General features: G+C 37.2%; 1 protein-coding gene across 1 annotated transcript in view; it reads right to left on the bottom strand.

The window, feature by feature from the left end:
- Nucleotides 1-260: 260 nt before the first annotated feature.
- limd1a (LIM domains containing 1a) overlaps nucleotides 261-23,415 on the bottom strand; it is a 39,723-nt gene continuing 16,568 nt past the window's right edge. Inside the window, exons 2-8 of the mRNA XM_081389042.1 lie at nucleotides 20,684-20,785; nucleotides 11,064-11,131; nucleotides 9,294-9,356; nucleotides 8,662-8,792; nucleotides 5,582-5,633; nucleotides 2,041-2,109; nucleotides 261-1,844 (exon numbers count right to left, since the gene is read on the bottom strand). Of these exons, the coding sequence (XP_081245168.1) occupies nucleotides 1,701-1,844; nucleotides 2,041-2,109; nucleotides 5,582-5,633; nucleotides 8,662-8,792; nucleotides 9,294-9,356; nucleotides 11,064-11,131; nucleotides 20,684-20,785 (629 nt within the window). The 3' untranslated portion in view covers nucleotides 261-1,700. The remainder of the gene's footprint in view (nucleotides 1,845-2,040; nucleotides 2,110-5,581; nucleotides 5,634-8,661; nucleotides 8,793-9,293; nucleotides 9,357-11,063; nucleotides 11,132-20,683; nucleotides 20,786-23,415) is intronic.

Below are 23,415 nucleotides of genomic sequence, written 5' to 3'. Positions count from 1 at the left end.
TTAAACTCACACCCCTGAACTAGAACAGAGATGCTCGCCCAAACAAAGCTAAATTAAACTTAATCACTTAATCTTGATCACCATTTCAAGAATATGCTGTATGTACTAATAATGTTCTTTCTGGAGCAGGATTTACATCTGTCATTATTTGTTTGTGAATGTTTTCTGTCTCTGCATCACCATTTGGTGCCCATTTGTAATTATTTTAAGCATGTAGTAAATGAACAACAGGTTAGTGGTCATAACGTATTTTTTTTTTTCAATGGTTAGCTGAAAACCACTTCCCCCAATCCTAAAATTGTAGTTACAGCCATGCAATGTAAACTGGTTCTGAGGTGGCAAAAAAAGCAGTTGTCTAAAAAAGTGTTCTGGTTATTATAGGAAAATGTGTTAAAGGGATAGTTAACCCCAAAATTCTGTCATCATGTACTCATGTACCCACATTGTAGTTCCCACATTCTTCTGTGGAACGTAAAATAAATTATGTAAACAAATATCTGTGGTAACCAACACTGAAACCTTTCTTCTTATGCGCCACAGAAGAAAGAAAGACAGTTTTGGAATGACATGGCATCTAAATGATAACAGCATTTCCATGTTTGGGTGAACTTTAAACTTTTAGCATAGAAGAGAACTTTCTTGATAAATCATAAAATATTTTATTTTTCAAAATCATCCGCATAACACATCACATCCTACTTTTTAATAGGAGTAGATTGATAAATAAGTAACAGAGTGAGATCTGAGAAGATAAGGCAGTGAACACAATCAACCGCTTAACTTGAGAAAATGATAGAAGCAATATGCGTATGAATGATTTACTAAGTGAGCTACGCTGCAGTTACTTTTGGCCTCAAGATCATTTCATCTAAATCTGGTGTTTTGTGAAACAAGTTTGGGAACCCACTTAAATGATCTGAATTTCTGCAAGAACAGCTTTTGTGATCTGATCCACCAAACTTGGCATTCTATTGTGCCAAATCCTTTACTGAACAAAATGTACAAACAATCAAGGTCATGAACAGAAAAAAAAGTCATTAGTGTTCCAATCAGTTAAGGTGTGGGTTTGACCTGCCAAGTTTAAGAGTTGTGGAGAACTGCTGAATTATGTTCAATGATATAATCTCAAAGGTATTTAGAATAATAGTTTTTGCAAACATGACTGTAGAAAAGTGTGATATTTAATAAATAAAGATTCAACTGATGTGATCGCTCGGAAAAGCTGCATTGGTTGGTTTATGCTTGATGTGCTTACACATCCAAATGAGCTTTTGAAATAATTAATGTTCACAATGGCGTCAGTAAACACAAAATAGCTTTTCTAGCATCTACTTTATCAGTATAACTTCATGACTCCGTCCATATCGACCAGCACAAGTGGATAAACAATTACTGAGCTCACCTTTAAAAAAAAAAAAGACTTAAATAAATGTTTATATACTATTAGGTGGCATTCAAGAAATTCAGATAAAAGTTTGCAATGTTTTGTAAGATATGTACTGGTTGCCCTATTTACAAAAATCTGTAGCATATTGCATAAGCCAATGGCTCTTTGTTTACAGCATTTGTCTCATACAAGCAAGGCTAAATGACTTTCTTTTTGTAATCTCAACCTCAGCTGTGGTTTTTGGTAATGCAATAGCTGAGCATCTTTGGCAAACGATGATATCTCTGAACGCCCACAAGGGGGTGTCAGATCTCTAAAACTGACTGTGATAGTTGTTAGCTGTGGCCAGAGGGGCGGCGGGGTCGATGTGTTTGAGGTGGCACGCGTGACAGAGCAGGCGTCCGTCCAGAGGATAGCAGCGGTGACCCTCCTCGTCATTCAACTCCATCTGACAGTCCTGGGGAAAGAGTTGCACACGCTCACGCTACAATAATGTACAGTATGTGAAAAATGATGTGTTTTTTGAACATTGAAGCATGTTAACCTATTCTATTATAACATAATGAACTTTTAAAACAGCATCATAGAGAATGACACTAAATCAGAGACTTTTCTGACCGCATTACTGGTGTCATCTTCCAAGCTCAACTCACCTCACAGTGATAGCACTCCACGTGGTAGTCCCTGTCCATGGAGACCACTCGAATGGTTTCGTCCGATCCCTATGGGAGAAAACAGCTAGTGAGATTATGACACATATCTGGACAAACACAACACACACGATGAGACGACCATACTGATGGTCATCTGTCAACAATTGACTAACAACTAATACAAATTATTTCCCTTGTTCACTATGTGTTAATGCCAGCCCAGGCTCACTGAAAATACTGCCTGCATTTCTACAAAAGGCTTTCAGCTCTTTTATCATGATTTCACAGGACTCGTACCTACAGTAAATGTGCATTACATCACAAATGCAAGGTGAGCAACTGAGAAAGAAAAGCCATATACAGTACTGTGCATTAGTCTTAGGCACATTAGTATTTTCTTCAAGCGTCTTGGAGACGTTGCTGGATTTAGTTTGTCTCAGTTTTTTCTGTTTCTTCATGTAATCGCAGATAGACTCGATGATGGTGAGATCAGATCATACCGGCTGTTGTCAGACTCCTTGTGCATTCAAAAATCTCACTGGATTACTACAAATAAAGGTAAAAGGAATGCTTGGAAATGTAAACTGATATTTCCTACTGACACACTACAGAAACAGAGATACATAACTGACATAAAACCTTTTTTTTGGTCTAAAATACTAATGTGCTTAAGACTTTTGCACAGTACTGTATATTTGGATCTGATTATGTAATGCAAACGTCAAAATGAATTAGTTTACAAATCATGCATCATGGTAAAAGTGATTTGAAGTTGTAACATAGTATTGTACAAGGAACTGTGCAAAACAAGTCTTCTTTAACTGATGATCTGGGCCTGTAATCATAATCTGTTTGAAAATGATTAAAAGTTTTCTCAGTTTTACTGCATCTGAGTGTTTATTTCAGCTGGAAACCGCATGAAATGTATGTATAGGTAGGTCTAAGTTTTTGCAGCTTTGCAGACGCATATTTCCAATAAACCTGGGTTGGTTGATGCTTGTTGCTATTAAAGGAATAGTTCATCCAAAAAATCCTGTCGTTGTTTAGCCATGGTCACTATTACCTGTTGTTGAATGGAAAAGAGAAACGTAAAGAAAAATATAACAACATATGGGTTTGAAATGTTTGGGTGAAATATTCCTTATTGTTTTCTGATCTTTTCTAGTTAAAGCAATCACTTCAGCTCAGAGAGAATGCATTCCTGTAGAGTTTCTCATCAGGTGCTAGATAAACTGAGCTCTTGCTCTCTTGATGGTGTTGGAGTGCAGCATGCCTCGGGGGTCATCTCTAATTATAGACGGGGGGGTTAAACAAATGACACATGCCCTAACTTAGCAGTAATCACTCCTTTATTAATGCTAACAGAATTAACTTCAGTAACAGGCCTAAAGAAGGCTTTAAATGTTCTGGAATGATCTAGATGTTCAGCATAGTGTAAGTAACTGTAGTTGTAAAGGTTTACTTAGTAGTAGAAAATTCCCATGCACTGTTTGGTTACTTGTCCCATATCAAGCAAAGACACATCATAAGTCTAAACTGGCATTGGCAGAGCCTTGCTTTGACATGTGGCTCTAAGGCTATGTTTAAACTGCAGGCAACTGTGGCCCAAATCCGATTTTTTGCTCACATATGTGACTGTGTGAACAGCACAAACCACATGAAATCTGGTCTTTTCAATTTTGAATTGTGCCATTTCAATATGTGGTACTAAATCCGACACAGGTCGGGATGTTTTGCAATGGGAACTCAGTCTGAACAGTCAAATCGAAATTCATGTGACTTATACGTCACTCTAGATCAGCATCACACAATAAATAAACGCATAATTTGCGTAAAATAATGTCCTCCGAGTTTACTTCCGTATAACAGCGTGCTGCGTGATGTCTTTTTATCTTTCTTTTGCGCATGTGGGTCAGTTCAGGACTATGATCTGTTCACACTGGAATCTGATATTGGCCACATTTAAAACAACAATACAACAATGTGAACAGCTATACAAAGAAATCAGATCTGAGCAGTAAATGGGAATTCAGCAGTAAGTTGCAGTGTGAATGTAGCCAAAGCCTTATTCAGACGGGATTAACTTTACAAGGGTAGATGGAGTAGTGTAATTTGAATGGCCTGTAATAGTAATGGCCAATTCGCACGGGATAAGATATCTCAGTAAAACTAGCAGAAGGGGGAGGAGTAACTCGATTTGCGCATCGCTGTTTCTCCTGTCATCGTGTGTGTTACGCTGCTTCCTGATATCACGTGCGCAAACACATAACCTAAATATATATATAAAACAGTTATGTCCGGTCGAACGATGTATTAATTAACTTCAAATTGGATTGTGTTGGTAAAAGGCACTTACCTAAAGATAAAAGATGTTTTGTGCCTCTAACAAGTGCTTTCGATCTTCTTTCTGATCTGAATGGTGTGTGGAAAACACTTCAGTTTTGCCACAGACTCGTCCCAGCGTCTAGAACGCAACTGAATGCTTTTTCAAGCGTCTCCATACTTGAAAAAACGTGGAAAACTACTTTTAAACAGGAAATGACGTAATATTTACGTACATATTTACAGCGGGTCTATTCGCACGGGATTAGTATCACCTGAGGTCATTTTTCCGGACCTTTTTACTGAAGGTAAAAGTCACCGTAATCTTTACTGACATTGTCCGTGATGATCACTGAGATGCACATTCGGACGGGACTAAAATCACAGAGAAGCTCTGGTAATTATTACTTCACCCCACCTCTCCATGGTAAACTAGTCCCGTCCGAACAGGGCTTAATACAGGGAAAGATGATTATATGGCTACGTTCACTGTCCAAATTCGATTATATATGTATCTGATTGGAATCTGATATAAAATGACTGACGTCCACATTGTGTGTCCATGCAGCTCTTTCGTTTTCCGGAATATCTGCATTGGTTTCTATGACAGTGACGTTGTGTTGGTTGCCATACGCCAAACACAACCACAACAACCACAACATGGAGGGGTTTGCAATAGAGATGTTGTCTCATTTAAGTTTTCCAACATGATAATGTGTAGCTGCAGCGTAGGACTACTGCGTCTTCTGTGGACGCGTCAGAAACATTATGAGCGGCTTTATTCTGTGCCGTCGTCTCCGCCGGTTGCAAAATATGTCTAATTTTCTGCTCGTCTGGCACTTTGCAACAACACAGCATTGTTTCTGCAGCGACTATCAGCATGTTTCCTATAACAACGTCTGACGTTTACGTTTTACGTGGCGTGAGAAAGTCACATAAACCACGTGATGTCAGATCAGTCAGACTGAAACGGATTTCCAGAAATGCGATTTAAATAGGATTTCTAACCACATATGGATGTATCTTGAAACAGATGGGTAAAAAATTCATGCGATTTTTGCCATTCACACTAGCTAAATCTGATCCGATTTAAATCGGATATGCACAAAAATCGGATTTGGACTAACAGTCTGAACGTAGCCTGTGACACAGTCTGAGAATATGGCTCATCTACATGCCCAAGATGGTATTTCAGACCAACGAGATTCACGTGTCTTACCTCAGAGGGCAGGATCGGCTGATTGCATGCTGCACATTTAGGTGCTAGAACTCTGAAAACAAAAAAAAGAGAGAAAACTAATCACACAGATCATATATGAAAGTCTTCCATGAAAGAAAAGGTATCCGCATGACTCTTTACCCACAGTACAATAATATATTTAGTGGCTCCAAGTATTATTTGGGTACTTCAGCCTCACTTAAAAATGCCTTAATGTCTTTGCATTTGTCAAAATAGCAAAGCAAGTGCCTTCTGCAATCAAATTATGCTAGAGCTTTTCTCAGATCCAACTAACCATTTTTGCAATGACTTTTACCCAACATGTGAGCTGGTTATGGGTTTCTCAATTCACAGCTGAATTAGTTTCGCGTTGCCAGACCTTCAGACTGACGGCAAAAGAAGGTCTGGACTCCATTACAGCTTTCATTGGCCAAGGATCGCCCAAGAGGACGTCTGACTGACATGTAAAGCAACCAATCACGGTTCGTTTTGTTCCACGTCATGTTTGGGGGCCTGAAAATGTAAAGTCTATCACGGTCTATGGTGTGCGTCTAATAAATTATTCATTCAAGAACGTTGCTGACGTTTGCTGCAACAGTGGCACCAGGGACTTCACATACTTTTGAACATCCAGTGTTTAGTTAGTGCTGTTAAGTGCTTATCACAGCTGTAAACACAATGTCTTTCCTTTTCCATAATGGGGTTTGGCATCGCAACGGCTTTGTTTCCAGGTGGACTCTTAAAGGACACATCACACACGTCTCAGAATTCAACCAATAATATGATGACTTCGAAACTCCTGAAGTGTTTCCAATATTGTGTGCCATATTTATCAGACGTTCAGCCAGCGGGCTGTGGGTGTGACGTCTCAGACTACAGCAGAATTAACCATTACGCATCTCAGAAGAACACACAGTTTGAAATAAAGTGCAAACATTACAACTTTAATGACCGTAAAGCCTACGGTCATTTTTACTGTCCAATGACAGCCCATCTTATATCTACTTTGAGTGGCATGGGAGAGAGTCGGAAGTTCATTTGTTGCCCCTAAGAGTTTATAATAGCATATTTTAACAAGATTTTCAAATGGATAAAGAAAAGAAAAATATTTTTAAATGTTGGCTTTATTAAACTATGTTTGCGATAAGCCACATCATTAAATTTTGAATGTCAAATTTGTAACCGTTGCATTTCGTTAACACTGATTTACACTGATATATAGGCTAATTTCTACTTCAGAAATGAATTGGCATTTTTAAAGGAACTGGTTAAGTGAATAATACAACTACTCTCTCATAAACCATCTAATGTTTTGTTATTTAAAACATAAACTTATTTGTGTGAAATGTTTTGCTCGCAGAGTGCTATACTTATAAAACGCAAAGACAATCAGACATTTATAAGTGCCCAAATATTTTTTAGATGGTGTAGAGGGGAAGAGAGGCTGCAGATCCCAATGAAAGATCCCAGAAGGACTGAGTGGAAAGGCTCTGTTTGATTTCATCTCCATATGGTCCCCACCTGACTGACTGTCTGGGGTTTTGGAACAACAGTAATAATCGCTCACGGCAAAGGATGCATGAGAAGAATTTACAGTGCAGCAAAGCAGACACACACACACACACACACACACACACACACACACACACACACACACACACACACACACACCCTTCAACACCAATAAAACTCACAATAAAATGTCATTACATCAAGCTACTGCTAGGAAAATGCCTGTGAAAGAAATTATAAAGAATACTCCACAACATAGCACATATCTACCATCAACTGAAGGAAATTTATAGCTCACTTTATTCATCCGTTAATCTTTGCTTTCCCCGGCAAATCTTAGTCACCATGAAATAAACATTTACAATTCTTATTTTTAATGGAATATTGCAGTTTTTATTATATCTGTGCACTTCATTGTTTTTGATAATTGAAGATTGTGACTCAAACACATGACAACGAGCCACTCAGATCAAACGAACCAATCGAGAGGCTGTTTCACTCAGATATACGACACAACACGGAAGAAAAGTCAGTCGCAATTTCCAGTTCCCTCCAAGTAATGATTTTTATTAAGTAATGAGCAGTGCAGCCACCAAAAGTGTGCTTATAATAATATCTGGACAAAGCTTATACGGTCATCTTTTTGCAGTTTTGGTCAAAGTTTCTCGAATTCAAAAGCAATGCTAAAATATGCCATCAATAAACAGACTTCACTAAATAGGGAACAGGGAACAATTACCGCTGTAATCACACTTTAAACTTGAATCAATATTTTAGCTCTGAATAGGGACAGATCTTAAAGTCTTGGCTACAAAGAAACCTTTGATATAAAGTAACAAAAGATATATACAAGACTCAAATTGCTCGTCTTCAGCTAGTACAATACGCTCTCGGCCAGACTTCATCACAAGTGTCGTAAATATGATCACATCTCTCCTATTCTCAGACATCTACACTGTTCACCAGAGAAGAGATTTTAAAATTCTCCTCTTTGTTTTTAAATCTCTACATAACTTAGCTCCTGCCTATTTCTCTGAACTTCTTCATCCCTACACTCCGTCCAGAAGCCTACGATCCTGCGACCGGGCTAGTCTCTCGAGTTAGACTCAAGCGTAGAGGAAAGTGTGCGTTAGCGGTGGCAGGGCCACGACTCTGGAACAGAGTATGTGAGCGGAGTGATTTTGAATGGAGTGCGGAGCATTTGTGGTTAAAAAGTATATAAATGTTTATTTTATTTAGAAAATGACTGTTGGTTTCTCTAGATAAGACTCTTATTCCTCAGCTGGGATCGTGTCGAGACCTTGAAGCGGCACTGAAACTCACATTTGGACCTTCAACCCGTCGGACCCCATTGAAGTCACTATATGGAGAAAAATCCTGGAATGTTTTCCTCAAAAACCTTAATTACTTTTCGACTGAAGAAAGAAAGACATGAACATCATGGATGACGTGGGGAAGAGTAAATTAAAAGGAAATTATATTTGTGAAGTGAACTAATCCTTTAAAAAGAACTCAGTCTGATGAAACGCTCATTGAATAAACACTTAAATATAAGATTAAAACCTCACCTGTGGTAGTCCTTCACACAGTAGATCTTATTCTCTGTGTCCACAGTGAAAGGCACTCCATCCAAACTCTCATTACAGATGGCACAGCGGAAGCAGCCTGGGTGGTAAGACTTTCCCAGCGCCTGCAGGATCTGTGGAGGAACAACATGTTCACAACAGCTACACGACTGATATGTGTAATAGGCCTTTTCTCATGTCCATATGTCTTAATGTAAGTTACATCGGACCCACTATATATTAAGTGCCTTTAACTACAATGCACTAACATTTAAATGAATCATTTGTCACTTAATGTGTCAAATACGTGTTTTTACATGGTACTTGTATTTAAAAAATACCTGCATGCAATTAAATCTTAAACCTAAGCCTACCACAAAACCTGTTCCTGACCGCAATAACATCCCACCTCAATAGCAGCAAATGCGTTTGCAATACAACATGAACACAATAAGCACATTCTTTTGACTACATAGTAGGTGAGGACAACTAATATAAAGTGGGACCATTACATCTATCCAAATCAATGTAAGGAACACTATAATAAGGAGCTGCAGCAACTTAAACTCAGCCAGTCCCTTCAGGCTCCAGTGATATTGTGAGTAACGCAGGGTGTGGCGGTACATCACACTCACCATGTCCATGATTAAATGTCCGCACACGTTGCATTTGTCGGCAGACTGCTGGAACCCAGAGTACTATTAGAGAAAAGAGTGAGGACAGAGGTGAGCTTTTCAACTGACTCATTCCTTTCAGTCACTTCATTTTCTCCAACCCACACAACATTAACAGCTCAGACATAATCGTTCCTCTAATAAGAACCTTCAATAACACAAACTGCGTTTTTAGTGTCTGGAATGAAGTTTCACCTCTATTTGAACGGACCAAAAGAGAAACATCTCTTATTCAACCTGAGGAGGTTTGCTTTTTTAAGCAGCCATAAGAGCTTGACGTGTTTAAAAAAGCAGACTTATTGCACAGCAAAAGAAATTGTAGCAGTACATTTTATTTTCAACCAGCTACACTATACTTACACATATCTAGCATACTTAAAGGGATCGCTCAAGCAAAAAATTTAAATTTGGTTATCATTTACTAACCATCATGTTGTTCCAAACCTGTATGAGTTTCTGTCTTCTGCTGAACACAAAAGAAGATATTTTAAAGAACGTTGGTTATCAAACAGTTGACGGTAACCATTAACTTCCACAGTAGGAAGAAAATACTATGGAAGTCAATGGATGCCGTCAACTGTGGTTACACACACTCTTCAAAATACCTTCGTTCGTGTTCAGCAGAAGAAAGAAACTCATAAAGCTTGCTGTTTGCTGTGGTAACGGAGAGGAGCGATTGCGGTGTTGATGGAGTTCCAGTTATCATCAAGAGAGACTACGGGAATAAAGCGTTCTCTTCCAAAGGTATTTGAAGTATCTGAGTGAAGAGCTGATCGTTAACTCGTGTAAAGCAGTGGAGCGTGAGTAATAGGATATTATAAATCAAGAGCGGTTATCGCGGGGCTAACTGACTTGATGGTTTCTTTTAATCCTTCCTTTGAAGAATCATTCGAAATCAAGACTATTTAACAACATAAGGGTGAGTAAATGATGGCTAAATTTTCATTTTTTGGTGAACTAACCCTTTAACCACCTCGCTACACTCAACGGCCTTGGGTGTTACCAAAAACTTTCAAAATGCAAAGACGTGGCACCCGTATGACTTATGAATGGGAAAAAGGGCAAAGTACAATATGGCGGAATAAGTCAATAGAGCCAATCATCGATTGGTAAAGTCACGAACAATAGAGCCAATCATCGATTGGTAATGAACAATAGAGCCAATCATCGACTGGTAAAGTCATGACATCACTGTTAGAAGCTCAGGTTGCTATAGAAACAGTCAGTGTTTTGAGACATGCGCTTATTTTTAGTTATTTTTTATACTCTACTACTCTACTCTATTCTGTTCTATAAAAAAAAAAAAAATCTGCGTTAGATTAAACTGAGAAGGGTCATAGCACTTGCATATTGTTGTCCTACTGTTAGTTGAACTGCTTCTATTGTTCTCATTTGTAAGTCGCTTTGGATAAAAGCGTCTGCTAAATGAATAAATGTAAAATGTAAATGTAATACTTTTTTAAGGCTGGTCCAGCCTGATAAATAAGCTGTTTAACACTATTTTGTTGCTGATTTAAATTATATTATTTAAATGTGAGTTAGGCCAGCAGCTTTTGAGATTTCAGGATTCCCCCAATCATTTAGATAGGACTTGGATGCCCAGAGACATTGCAAATATGAAATAAAATAATGTCTTTAAAGACATACTTTAGACACATTCTTCTGACATAACTATGACCACGTCTCGAGACATGTGCACTTCATAAGAAGGAAGAGGGGAAGACAGCATACCAGGAAGTCCTCTTCACAAAAGACTTTCCCACAGACGTAGTAAAAGGCTTTTCCCCGGAGCTTCCGACCTGCACAGAACACACAACACACACATTTTACCACCAATTCATTGGTAAATTTGATAAATCTACAAACAAAATAACTTTTTTTTTCTTTTTTTTTCAAACAACAAAATGTCTTTGCAATTATATGCAAGGAGACATCAGGGTAATGCAGATGTATTTTAGTATCATTGAGATACTATTTCAGTTCTTTTTTAGTATTTGGAATTAGTTTTTATTTTTTTGTTTTTCATTTTAGTTAAAGTTTTGTTAAATTTGTTGGTATTTAATGTGTCTTTATACTTTTTATTACTTTACACTTCAGTTTTATCTTTAGTTATTTAGTACATACTGTATATTGAGTATATAATGTTAAATACAAACAAAAAAATAAATAAATAAAAATGAGAAACGTTGCTTTGGCAACCAGCTGAATTAAAATAACTTTAAGCTTAAACTAAATGTTTTTTATTTTAGATTTAGTTGACTATAACCTGGGGTAATGGCGTTGATATGATTTTCTTTAAACTGTTTATTACCTTTTCCCAATAAAAGGACATAAGGCAATCACATGACCTAACATGCAATCACACAATACTGCACATTTTAAACACACTCACTGTCACAATCTTAATTATTCTCGCTTCAGCATAAACCTTGTTAAATAAATACCTAACAATGTTAGAACTGAATCTGATACATGTTTAACAAGGTTAAAAAATAAACCAGGGGCTAAACTCGAAGTACATGTGGGAAAGGTTTTAATGAATCCAATGAACACACACACAGTAAACACATTAAGGAAGTGTCGGCACATGTTGCTCAGAAACTCGCTGCTGTTTTCCAGCCCGTGCCGAGGACTCGCTGTCCCAATCTGGACTGTTTTTGCCTTTTTACCTCAACAGAAAGACAGACAAACCCTTCCCATGCAGACAGACCCCGTCCCACAGGAAAGGGGAACATTCCTCACATTTTCTGCAGAGGGGGGTTCAGGCCATTAACCCTTCATGTTACAGTGGAACACAGTCAAGCTAAACAAGACGCTCGCTGAGATCACTTCAGCCTGTGAATGAGTCCGCTGGCATCATGAATGTTGACTTTAATGCTGAAGCGATCACGGCTCATGTTTTTCCACAGACACATCGACACACGGGTCACGTCGCCACGTGAAACGGTTTTGAGCGCTGAGACGTACACTGCCATTCAAAGGTTTGGGTCCGTAAGACTTTTTAAATGTTTTTGAAAGAAGTCTCTTAAATACAGAAGTCTGTATTAATTTGATCAAAAATAAGGTTAAAATACAGTGAAACATTATTACAATTTCAAATAACTGTTTTCTATTTAATATATATATATATATATATATATATATATATATATATATATATATATATATATATATATATATATATATATATATATATATATATATATATATATATATGTGTGTGTTATATATAAGTAATTTACTCCTGTGATGCAAAGCTGAATTTTCAGCATCATTACTCCAGTCTTTAGTGTCACATGATCCTTCAGAAATCATTTGATGCTCAAAGAACATTTCTTCTTATTATTAATGTGGTAACACTTTACAATAATGTTCATTAGTGAACTAACAATGAGCAATACATTTGTTACAGTATTTATTAATCTTTGTTAATGTTAGTTAAATAATTGTTTGTTCATGTTAGTTCACAGCGCATTAACTAATATTAACAAATACAACCTTTGATTTTTATAACGTACTAGTAAATGTTGAAATTAATATGAACTAAGATTAATGAAGAAGTATTGTTCATTCTTAGTTAATGGGAACTAAGGGAGTTAACTAATGTTAACTAATAAACCTTATTGCGAAGTGTTACCATTAATGTTGAAACCATTATTTTTTAAAACATTATAAATGTTAAACTGTTATTTTTGATTAAGTTAATGCATCTATGCTAAATAAAAAAATTAAAAATTATCAGTATGTGAGAAAATGAGAAGACATTGGTCTGGGTGAAAAGCTCACAGACAGAGATCAGTCTGTTGCCAGATGAAACAGACGTCAATCACAGGGAATGCTGGGAAGATGCGAACCACAGGACTGGGCTTCACTTTCTCCAGGGAGATGAGAGTAAATATGCGGAACGTTTTTACACACACACACACACACACACACACACACACACACACAGGATTTTTGAGGCTTACGGTGACTAGGGCAAAATCAGATATCCACAAAAAAAGCTATAAGCTAGTAGTAGATTTTATTGTTACCATGGTAGTTAACATGTTCTGAAGACTATTATACACTTTTATTACATGGCTTGGTTGAATTCTAATGTAGAATGCGGTGTGTTATGTAAGGGATAATGTATAGTGAGCGCTCCGCTTCGCGTCGGGATCCCGTTCAGCCTGTCGGGGTTGTTATTCACTATAACAACCGGCTCACTATACATTATCCCGCTTATAACATGGCTACCTACAAAATAAATAAATAATTTGCCGCGAATTATTGATTTAAAAAGGGGTTATTGATTTAAAAACGATTGTATTGCTTCCGCTAAAGAAAATAGTCCGTTCCGCGTCCATAGCAACGCGCTGTTTTTCATGGCAACGGTCTGTTATACTTCGCAGCGGTCTGTTATAAAGAAATAACAGACCGCATTCTATATTGGAATTCAGCCAAGCCATGTAATAATTCTTGATATCAGACCGCTTGCGAAGTATAACACACCGTTGCCATGAAAAACAGAGCGTTGCTATGGACGCAGGATTCTAACCGTAGAGACGGAACGGACTATTAGAATTTAGCAGGAAGCAATACAATCGTTTTTAAATCAATAAACTCCATTTTAAATCAATATTTTGTGTCAAATTATTGATTTATTTGGTGGGTAGCCATGTAATAAGCGGGATAATGTAGAGCGAGGCGGTTGTTATAGCGAATACAACCCTGATAGGCTGACTCAAGACCCCTCCCGGGGTTGTTTCGCTATAACAACCGCCTAGCTCTACATTATCGCTTACACATATTCACTGAAGGTCATCTAGATTTATTTTGTATTTTTTACAATGGCAGCTCATGAATGAGGACTTTTGAGAATTGATAGGAATGTGAGGACAGATTTACGACTGCACACAGAAACTGCTTTCTGAATGGTAAATATTATTCTCCAGACAAAAATTCAGCAATGTCTCTTCTAAAAGAAATGTGAAAATGAGGATGATGATGATAGATCGGTGAAACTCGTCACATGGGGTCTTCCTCATGGGAGGACACGAGTAATAAATGGTCATATTTTACTGAAAGATAAGCATGTGGATCATTTTCTACCTAAAGAGTTTTAGTTACATGCATCTAGATGATGTTCACCAAATGTTAGCAATTCAGACTGGGATTCGTTATTTGATTTATGTAATTAAGTTATCCATTTCTATTTGATTTGGTACATACATACAGCACTATGAGTGCTTTAAGCAAATTACCTCTTTAAGGACATTACGTGAGTGTGAAACATTCCCTACAAATTCAATACAAAGGTAAACGTCTTTGCAAACATGCTAAGAGTCATGGTGATAACTGGACCTTGTGTTTTTAAGACATTTTAAGTTACAAAAAGTTAGGATTAAATGATCCCCGTGATCTGTTCCTTTTTATTGCGTTCTGTCCGTTCCAAACCTGTACGCTTTCCATTCTTCTGTGGAGCACAAAAGAAAACATTTAGAAAAATGTCTCTCTTTTTTTTGTGTTAGTACAATGAAACTCAATGGGGTCCAATGTTGTTTGGACCTTGACGTTTTTGTGTTCTGCAGAAGAAATAAAGCCAAACAGGATTGGAATGATACGAGTGTGACTTTTGGGCGAACTTTCCCTTTAAGACTAACTATTCGACTCCAAAAATAGCTCAGGTCTAGATCAAGCAATATTTGTGTGCCAATGGCATTGCTTTCTTATTTTTGTTATCTAATGCAATGACATCTTTTTGAGGCCAATATCTATATCTTTAAACACGTTAGAGGATACAGGATTACCAAGCCATCCAATTTCTGCTCTGTACAGCACTTAAATGTCAGGGAATCCCTGGTGGGTCTGAGACTGAGAGCGTAAGCACTGGGTCACGAATAAAGCTGCCCTCCTAACAGCTCCAGAACAATGAGCAGCCTGTCCCTTCACACAAACCACTGCCAAACACCAGGACTTCACACAGAACCCACACAACAAGCCAAATCGAGTTCAAGAAAGCAAGTCTTGATTGTCCACAAGAGATAAAGTATTTGGTAGTGTCTGTGGAACAGAGTCAGTAAATTATTGGGTCTCTCTCTGAGAGCTTCTGTTTAGTAAAGACTAAACAGGGTTGGGTCTCGAGAACTGGTTCCATTATTACAAAAACCAGGGATTCGATAAGATGCACACATTTCAATTTCTCTTATCGATTTCTTTATGTGCATTTTAAACCATTCAAGTGCAAGAAGACTCACACGCTGTTCTTTTGTGCACATCCAAAGCGCGCGCACAGAAAGCCGCCTCTCACACTGAAGTGTGTGATACTGAACTGAGTTCTCTTCCGTGTCTTTTTGCACTTGAACTTTCAAATACACAATGTCAAAATATCCTCGTCTTCTTGCACTGGAATGGATTCAAGTCATATTAAAAAGCACAATTAATCTATAAGAGAAATCTAAATGCGTGCGTCTCATACTAAAAAGTGCACAATACTAAACTGAGTTCTCTTCCATGTCTTTTTGCACTTGAACTGACAAATACACACAAAAATATGTCAAAATATCCTCGCAAACAGTCGGTTTTGTGTTAAGTGAACATAAACAGTTGGGAAAGAAACTGCACGTGTAACAGTATACTGGATCCGTGCCGTTCTTAAAGTGACAGCAGCCTAATAAACCTGATGCCGTCTCTATAATAACATTTATCGAACAAAAAAAGACAAAGAGGAAATTAACTCGCTGTTGACTGAATAACTTTTGTAACTATATTTGTAATGTATATTTTATTTAAAAAGTGCAGTGTTATTTTACATTTGATTACAGTTTCTGTACCTGAATACTTGAAAATCTTAAAAAACTTTATTTCAATCATATTTTGTTCAGTTGTATTTATTTGTGCAATTGCCTTTTGCTTTTTGTGCAAAAACACTTTACTGAGTGTTAACTTGTCTTTAACAATGCTTGAAATGTATATAAGTTAGGCTATTTGTTTTTTCTATGGTATTTTTAAACCACAGGCAAAAGTTCCTTGTGTAAGTATTAGCTTGTTGATTTTTTAGCCTGTTGATTTTTGTTCATGGTGTTCAGCTACAATGAAATGTTTTGCAATAAGACTTAGAATAAATGTGAATGACATCTAAGTTTTTATTTTATTTTATTGGAATCGAAATTAGGAATCAATAAGTATCTGAATCGAAAAGCAGAATCGGAATTGTAAAATTCAATTGATACCCAACCATAGTAAAGACATACAAAGACTCATCTGATCTACATGGGAGGGATTAAAATTAGCTTAATACACTGAAGAATATATATTTCTTTAACAGTATGTTTTACATGAAAAAACTATATCAGTTATTCTACTTAAAAATGAAATGTTACTTGCCTTTTCCATGTAATAATTTGTGAAATTTACTAGCAATTTCAGAGTGAACATTGTTTCAAAGTAAATCCTACACCCATTTTTTCCCCCCCTGTACTTTAAGAGTATGTCGTCCCGAGCACTAGCTGGTGCATCAGCCCATGTCACTTCCTGTACAGCTTTTCTGAGGTCCATGAAGTATGTCCAAAAAAGTAGACAGAAATCAAAGAATTTCTTCTTGGCCTGTTGAGATTTTAAGTATTATGGGGGCTTTGCACTGTTTCCCTTCTCACTTTCCCTTATATGGGCCGTTTGTGTAGTCTATGATGCTATTCCTAAGCGAGTCTCTCTGATCTAAACACAGCGTGAGTTCTGCTAGAGGATATTACTGAGAGATCAGTTTAAGTGTACAACTGTTAGAGGTTTGATCCAACTGAATCCCCAGCATAAAAATCTGAACTGTTAACTCTAATTTGGAATAAATTATACAGAGTTACACCATAAAACCAGGACACACAGCAGACGTCTAGCCTAATCCCTGTAGAATAAATCATTTAAACAGTGTCTGTACTGTCTCATGGCTACAGTGAACAAAAATTATGGCGAAATTACAACCGGATATTTTCACTTTGGTGTTTCAAGAAATATAAAAGTTGCGATTTTATCATTTGAAACATGCCGTGACTTGTGAGTTTTTTGTCCATTCAACAATGCAATTTTGACCCAGTACGCCTTATAGCCAGTTGCAACTTTATTTCCTGGAAAATACAGTATCTATTTCTTTGACAAATAGCCATATAATAATGCAGGACTAAAGGCCTGTTCACACCAACACAAATGTTCAGTTTGTCTGTTCAGACCAATTGCGCAGATGGACTGAATGAAAATGCTAATTCACTCTCTGACAGTAGATAGTGGTTACAGAAAAGCAGAAATACCAACCCGATCTCACGGCAATTCGTACGAATTTTACGAAGTGGCTAATTCGTACGAATTCATACGACCTCACTTTTTGCTAAATCGTACATATTTTACAAGTTGCCCAATTCGTATGAATTTGTATGAATGATCTACCCCTGACCCCACCCCTAAACCTGCCCATCACATGGGTTTAGACTAATCGTACGAATTAGCCACCTTTTACTCACTCGTACTAATTCGAATTGGTCGTGAGATAGCGTTGGAAATACCTGGTTAATCCGGTACACAAAGCAGCGCTGTGCAACTTTCTGTTTCTGACGCCTGACTGTCATGGAGAATAAAGAAAGTGAAACAGTAACTATGCGTTTCCCAAAAGCATTTTAACCAACTATGGTTACAAACACATCAAATAAAGCAAAACAACGGGGATCAAAAATAGTGAAGTATTCCTCAGAGACCATGTTCTTTACAGCAGCATCTCGAGAAATTACAGTGTGTGGAAAGCTCTGATTGAATGAACTGCATGTATATGGAAGTAAAAAAACTAACAGCTTTCTGTTGCCATTTAAATGAACTATAATAATCTGACATTAAGTGCAATCTTGAAATGACTGACTAGCAGAAATCATTACTCCTCCACCTGCGCGACTTAGCCACTTTTATTCAGTTTTTTTTCATTTTAGTTTATTCATTGCAGTGCAATGGACAAGAGATTAGAGCATCTCTCCGTAAAACAAACTCTGTTCCATTAATGGCATTCGAAAGAAAGAATGAATGAGGCATTTATCCAGCGCTTTCATATGTACTACTGTACACACAAAGCACTGTACATATCAGGGGATCTCTCCTCAACCACCAACAGTTTTTTTCTTCTTTTTGTTTTCATAGCCTTCAATATGAACATTGTTTGTTGGACAACATTGGGCTGGATGTGAAATAAAAAACAAAGTAAATAACTAAAGACAGATTTTTTTTATCCAAGAAGAAAAACGTAGAAAATACCGAGATATATACCAGTCCCTCCAGTTTTTCGCGATTCCACGTTCGCTGAATAAAAGGCAAAACCAAAATTTTTTATTTTTTTTTAGATCCTTCATAATTCGTCATTTCACCGCAGAAAAAGTGAAAAGCAACCTAATATATACGGGCTCCTATCTGTGTCGTTAATGTTAATCAAACAACAACAGGGGGAAACAAACAGTAGCTTCTTAAACTTAAAGCACTGTTTGTGTCTGTATCTTTATGTTGTATTTATTTGTCCTGTTGTCATTTGTGTATTAGTTCTAAGTTTATTACTGACTGTTAAATTGAAAACTTAATTACTTGAGAACTTTAAACTTATATTAGGCAATTTCTTATTGCTGTGGTTTACTTGTAGGATTGTGGTCATATTTCCCACTGTAAGTGATCATGTTATTAAAGCTAGATAGTACACCACTGTAGCCTTTTTTAGTAAAATACCAAAATAAACAAGATTTGTGTTTATTTAGCATATTTTGGAAATTACCACCACAAAATCAGTCATTTTGATCACAAAAATCACCAAAAATTATCGGGGCTGATATATCATATGCCACCATTTAACCAAAAAATACATAGATTTAATTTTTTGCCCATATCGCTCAGCCCTATTGAGTAACGAGCGAGTTTGTTGACATGTTTATAGCAAGCGATCTGAATAACACATCTGGCTTTCACATTACACACACATCTGAAGCTAACTTCTATTTCAATGCTTCTGAGGCATGTGCATAGAGTGGTGTCATGAACTAGCAATGCATGAGCCAAGCATTCGGGTCTTCGTTTACGAACTGCGCTCTGACCTATAGAGATAAACACCTGTTTCTCTCGTTCCCTCTCTGACTCCAGCTGACATAACAGAACCGGCATTCCTCCGTCCGCTCGTCCGAGCCGTCGCTCGCATACTCTCTCCTGCGCAACTATGCACTCGAATTCTCACTATCTTTAGTCTGGTAATCCGTGTAAACAGGTGGAGGTACGCGCGGACATGTTTACTACACTCATAACGAGAATCTGGACACACACTGAGAACTAAAGAGAGCGCCGCTGTGGGTCAAAGGCAGTCACGCAGAGGAGAAGCTCAGGAATGCTCATTTTCCTTCAAATAGCTCCCATTCCCAGGGGCCCGAGCAGAGCTAAATAAAGTGTGAGGAAACGAGACTGGATGAATGCATGGAATGAAGAAGGTTTATCACTGAGCGCAAGTTCTGTTTAGTTTAGACTCAACTCTGTTTCCTGTCAGCATGTATGATCTGAACACACACACACACACACACACTGCCGTTCAAAAGTCTGGGATCAGTAAGATTTTTAATGCTTTTAAAATAAGTCTCTTAAGCTCACCAAGGCTGCATTTATTTGATTAAAAAACAAACAAAAACAACAGTAATATTGTGAAATTTTATTACCATTTAAAATAACTGTTTTCTATTTGAACATATTTTAAGATGTAATGTATTCCTGTGATCAAAGCTGAATTTTCAGCTTTTAAAGAACAGCATTTATTTGGAATAGAATCTTTTGTAACATTATAAATGTCTTTACTGACACTTTTGACCAATTTAATGCATCCTTGCTGACTAAAAGTATTCATTTCTTTCATTTCTTTCCAGAAAACAAAGAAAAAAGTTCAGATAAATGCTGTTTTTTTGCACTTTCTATTTATCAAAGAATTCTGAAAAAAATTGTATACACATGTTTCCAACACTGATAATAATCAGAAATGTTTCTTGAGCATCAAATCATCATATTAGAGTGATTTCTGAAGGATCATGTGACACTGAAGACTGGAGTAATGATGCTGACAATTCAGCTCTGATCACAGGAATAAATTAAATGTTAAAATATATTCAAATAGAAAACAGTCATTTCAAATTGGAATAATATTTCACAATATTACTGTTTTTTTGTGGTTGTATTTTTAATCAAATAGATGCAGTCTTGGTGAGCAGAAGAGATCTACCGATCCCAAACTGATCCCGTACACGACATACACACACACTGAGGATATAACCTGATCGAGTGCTCGTGTGTGAGACGGGTGTGTGTGTGTGTGAGATACTCACTGCACGCGCTACAGGTGAAGCAGCCGTCATGATACAGGCTTCCCATCGCCTGACACGCCTGACCGGCTCCATACACAGCCTGGCTGCACTTCACACAACTGCCTGCAAAACAGCAAGAAAACACACCACACACACTTTCAGTTTCTTTCTATATTCATCAATGAAAATTAAATAAGTCAGAAGAACTCAGTAGAAGAGTGACAGAGGGAGCAACGCTGTCTTGTGACGCGAAGCACAATAATGTTTCTTCTGACTGGACAGTCAATGTCAGCTCGTGGCAGACACAGAGCCAGATATACACAGGTTGCTCCAGCGCAAACCCTCTTTTGGCGTTAAAAACGACTGTCAGGATTTACTATAGACACGCAGTGAAAATAAGTGCTGAAAAGGCTTGGACAGGGTTATTTTTGTGGCTGATATTATTCCGTATGTATTTGTAGGAGTTTCCCTTTCAGACAGTTTTCCCTTTTTTTTTAAATGAATCATGAAAAGTGATTTACTAAGGTTTCCGCCCGTCAATTTACTAGTATTTGCGCCAGTAGTTGGAGATTTGCTTAGCAATATTAGCATTAATATAAATGTCCTTGTCATTTGAGGTAAACATAAAGCTTGTGCACTATTGCCAGATATCGATCACAGAAAACCCATCGAAACGCAGTTGAGGCCAAACTAATCAACTCAATTGAATTAACAAAAATTAAGGTCACACTTTAGGGTCAGATTCTCTCTATTAACTAAATATTAACTACGACTTTTTCCTCAATAAACTCCTAATTACTGCTTGTTAATGGTCATGCAAAATAAGACATTAATATGTGCTTTATAAGTACTAATAAACAGCCAATATCCTAGTAATGTGTATGCTAATAAGCAACTAGTTAATAGTGAGAATTGTACCCTAAACTAAAGTGTACCAAAATTAAACCACAACTTCTATACGTGTTTTCCTCAAACTAAACAATTTGCGATAATCCACGGAAAACTTATTCACCCAACATTTTTGATATACAGTAGTGTGCAAAAGTGCTGTCCGGAGAGGATATTTGTTTTTACTGACCCTACAAGTTCGATTAAACCATCAAAATATAAGTAAAATAAATATATTAAATATGAGGGAAGAACAAAAGGCTTAACTTGGTTAAGCTACTTATCTAACACAATTATTTGGCAAAAAAAAGACAAACTACAGCTACTGGTTTTATTTAACTATGCAAAAAAATACATAGAAAAACAAAAAGCTGACAGGAAAAAGCATACATCGACTACAGCATAATTCATTATTAATATGTGGTTGGTTCTCTCTTGTTTCTGCATGTGTTCATAATTTATCTGTATGACAGCCTGAACAAAAAATGGTATCAGCACAATTTGGCATGTTTCATTGCGTTATTATTACAAATAAAACAATCCAAACACAACTACACAATTTGCTTACAAAATCTTCTTCAATAACATTTGAATAAAATGGTGAAGATAAAGATTTTCCTAGACCGAAAACTAATTTTAAACATATAGGGCCCTATTTTAAGGATCTAAGCACATGGTCTAAAGAACAGGGCGCAAGTTCACTTATGATGTGTCCGAATCCACTTTTGCTAGTTTAACGACGGGCGCATGATCTAAAAGAGTTGTCCCTATTCTCTTATTGAGTAATGGGTGTGTTTTGGGATTTACATGCGGTACACCAATCAGAGTCTCATCTCCCATTCCCTTTAAATGCCAGTTGTGCTCACGCCATGGCAGATTCACTATTTACATGACGGGATTTGATAGTGGAAAGACCGAAGCCGTCTCCAGAGCGCAAACGGATCTGCTCGTGCACGAGGTATAAGTGCGCAAGCAGACCATCTACAGGACAAGCCGGATTCCACCATGTCTTTATGTACACAATAATAATCTTTTACATTGTAATCCTTTTATTTTTAATATTTGGCATGTTTGTGTGCTGCTGTGCGTCCCTGTGTGTGTAATAAGCAGAGTGTACGCGCGTTGTGGACCCGCCTAGAGGCAGACATTACTAATGCGCTCATTAAATAACAAAAAAAATACTGCGCCATTGATTTTAGACCAGGTTTCAGTTGGTCAATGGCTCAGTCTATTTCTGTCCCTCAAAATAGCAACGGTTCAACAATGCACCAGAACACACACTCGTTATCAGACCAGCAGCCCATGGGCGCAAATGCATTTGCTATTTAAACAACGTGATGCAGGATGTGAAAATGATAACTGCGTCAGGCTGAAACTAGCAAAAAACACTTGCCGGGTGTAAGATAGGGCCCTTAAGCTTTTAGATCAAAAGGCTCATGAGAAAGAACATGAGAAACTGTGTGTCCAAATGAAATTATAGTTTAGCTGCAATAATTACATTCATTTATTTTTCACTAGTAAACTATTTGACAGGTCAGTAACTGACTTTGCAACTAGGTTCGTTCACTTTATTTTTACTTTAATTCCAAATTTATTTGGCTTTTGCATTCGTTACTATTAGGGGTGTAACGATACACCAATGCCACGGTTCGGTTCATATCACGGTTTTGGAGCCACGGTTCGGTTCGGTTCGGTTCGGTTCTGTTTGCTGTGGGGGCAGGGTTCATGGCAGGGCACCACCAGCAATAATAACACTAGATTCACTTTTAACTTAATAAAAACAACAACAACAATAATTTAACTTAACTTTATTAATTTTATACATTGGCTTCATGTTTTCTTTAGAGCAGTTAGCACACCTGAGT

The sequence above is a fragment of the Scardinius erythrophthalmus genome (assembly GCF_964197995.2).
Source record: "Scardinius erythrophthalmus genome assembly, chromosome: 16".
Classification (NCBI taxonomy): Eukaryota; Metazoa; Chordata; class Actinopteri; order Cypriniformes; family Leuciscidae; genus Scardinius; species Scardinius erythrophthalmus.
The sequence above is the reverse complement of the archived record's forward strand: the minus strand, read 5'-3'. Positions and strand labels throughout refer to the sequence as shown.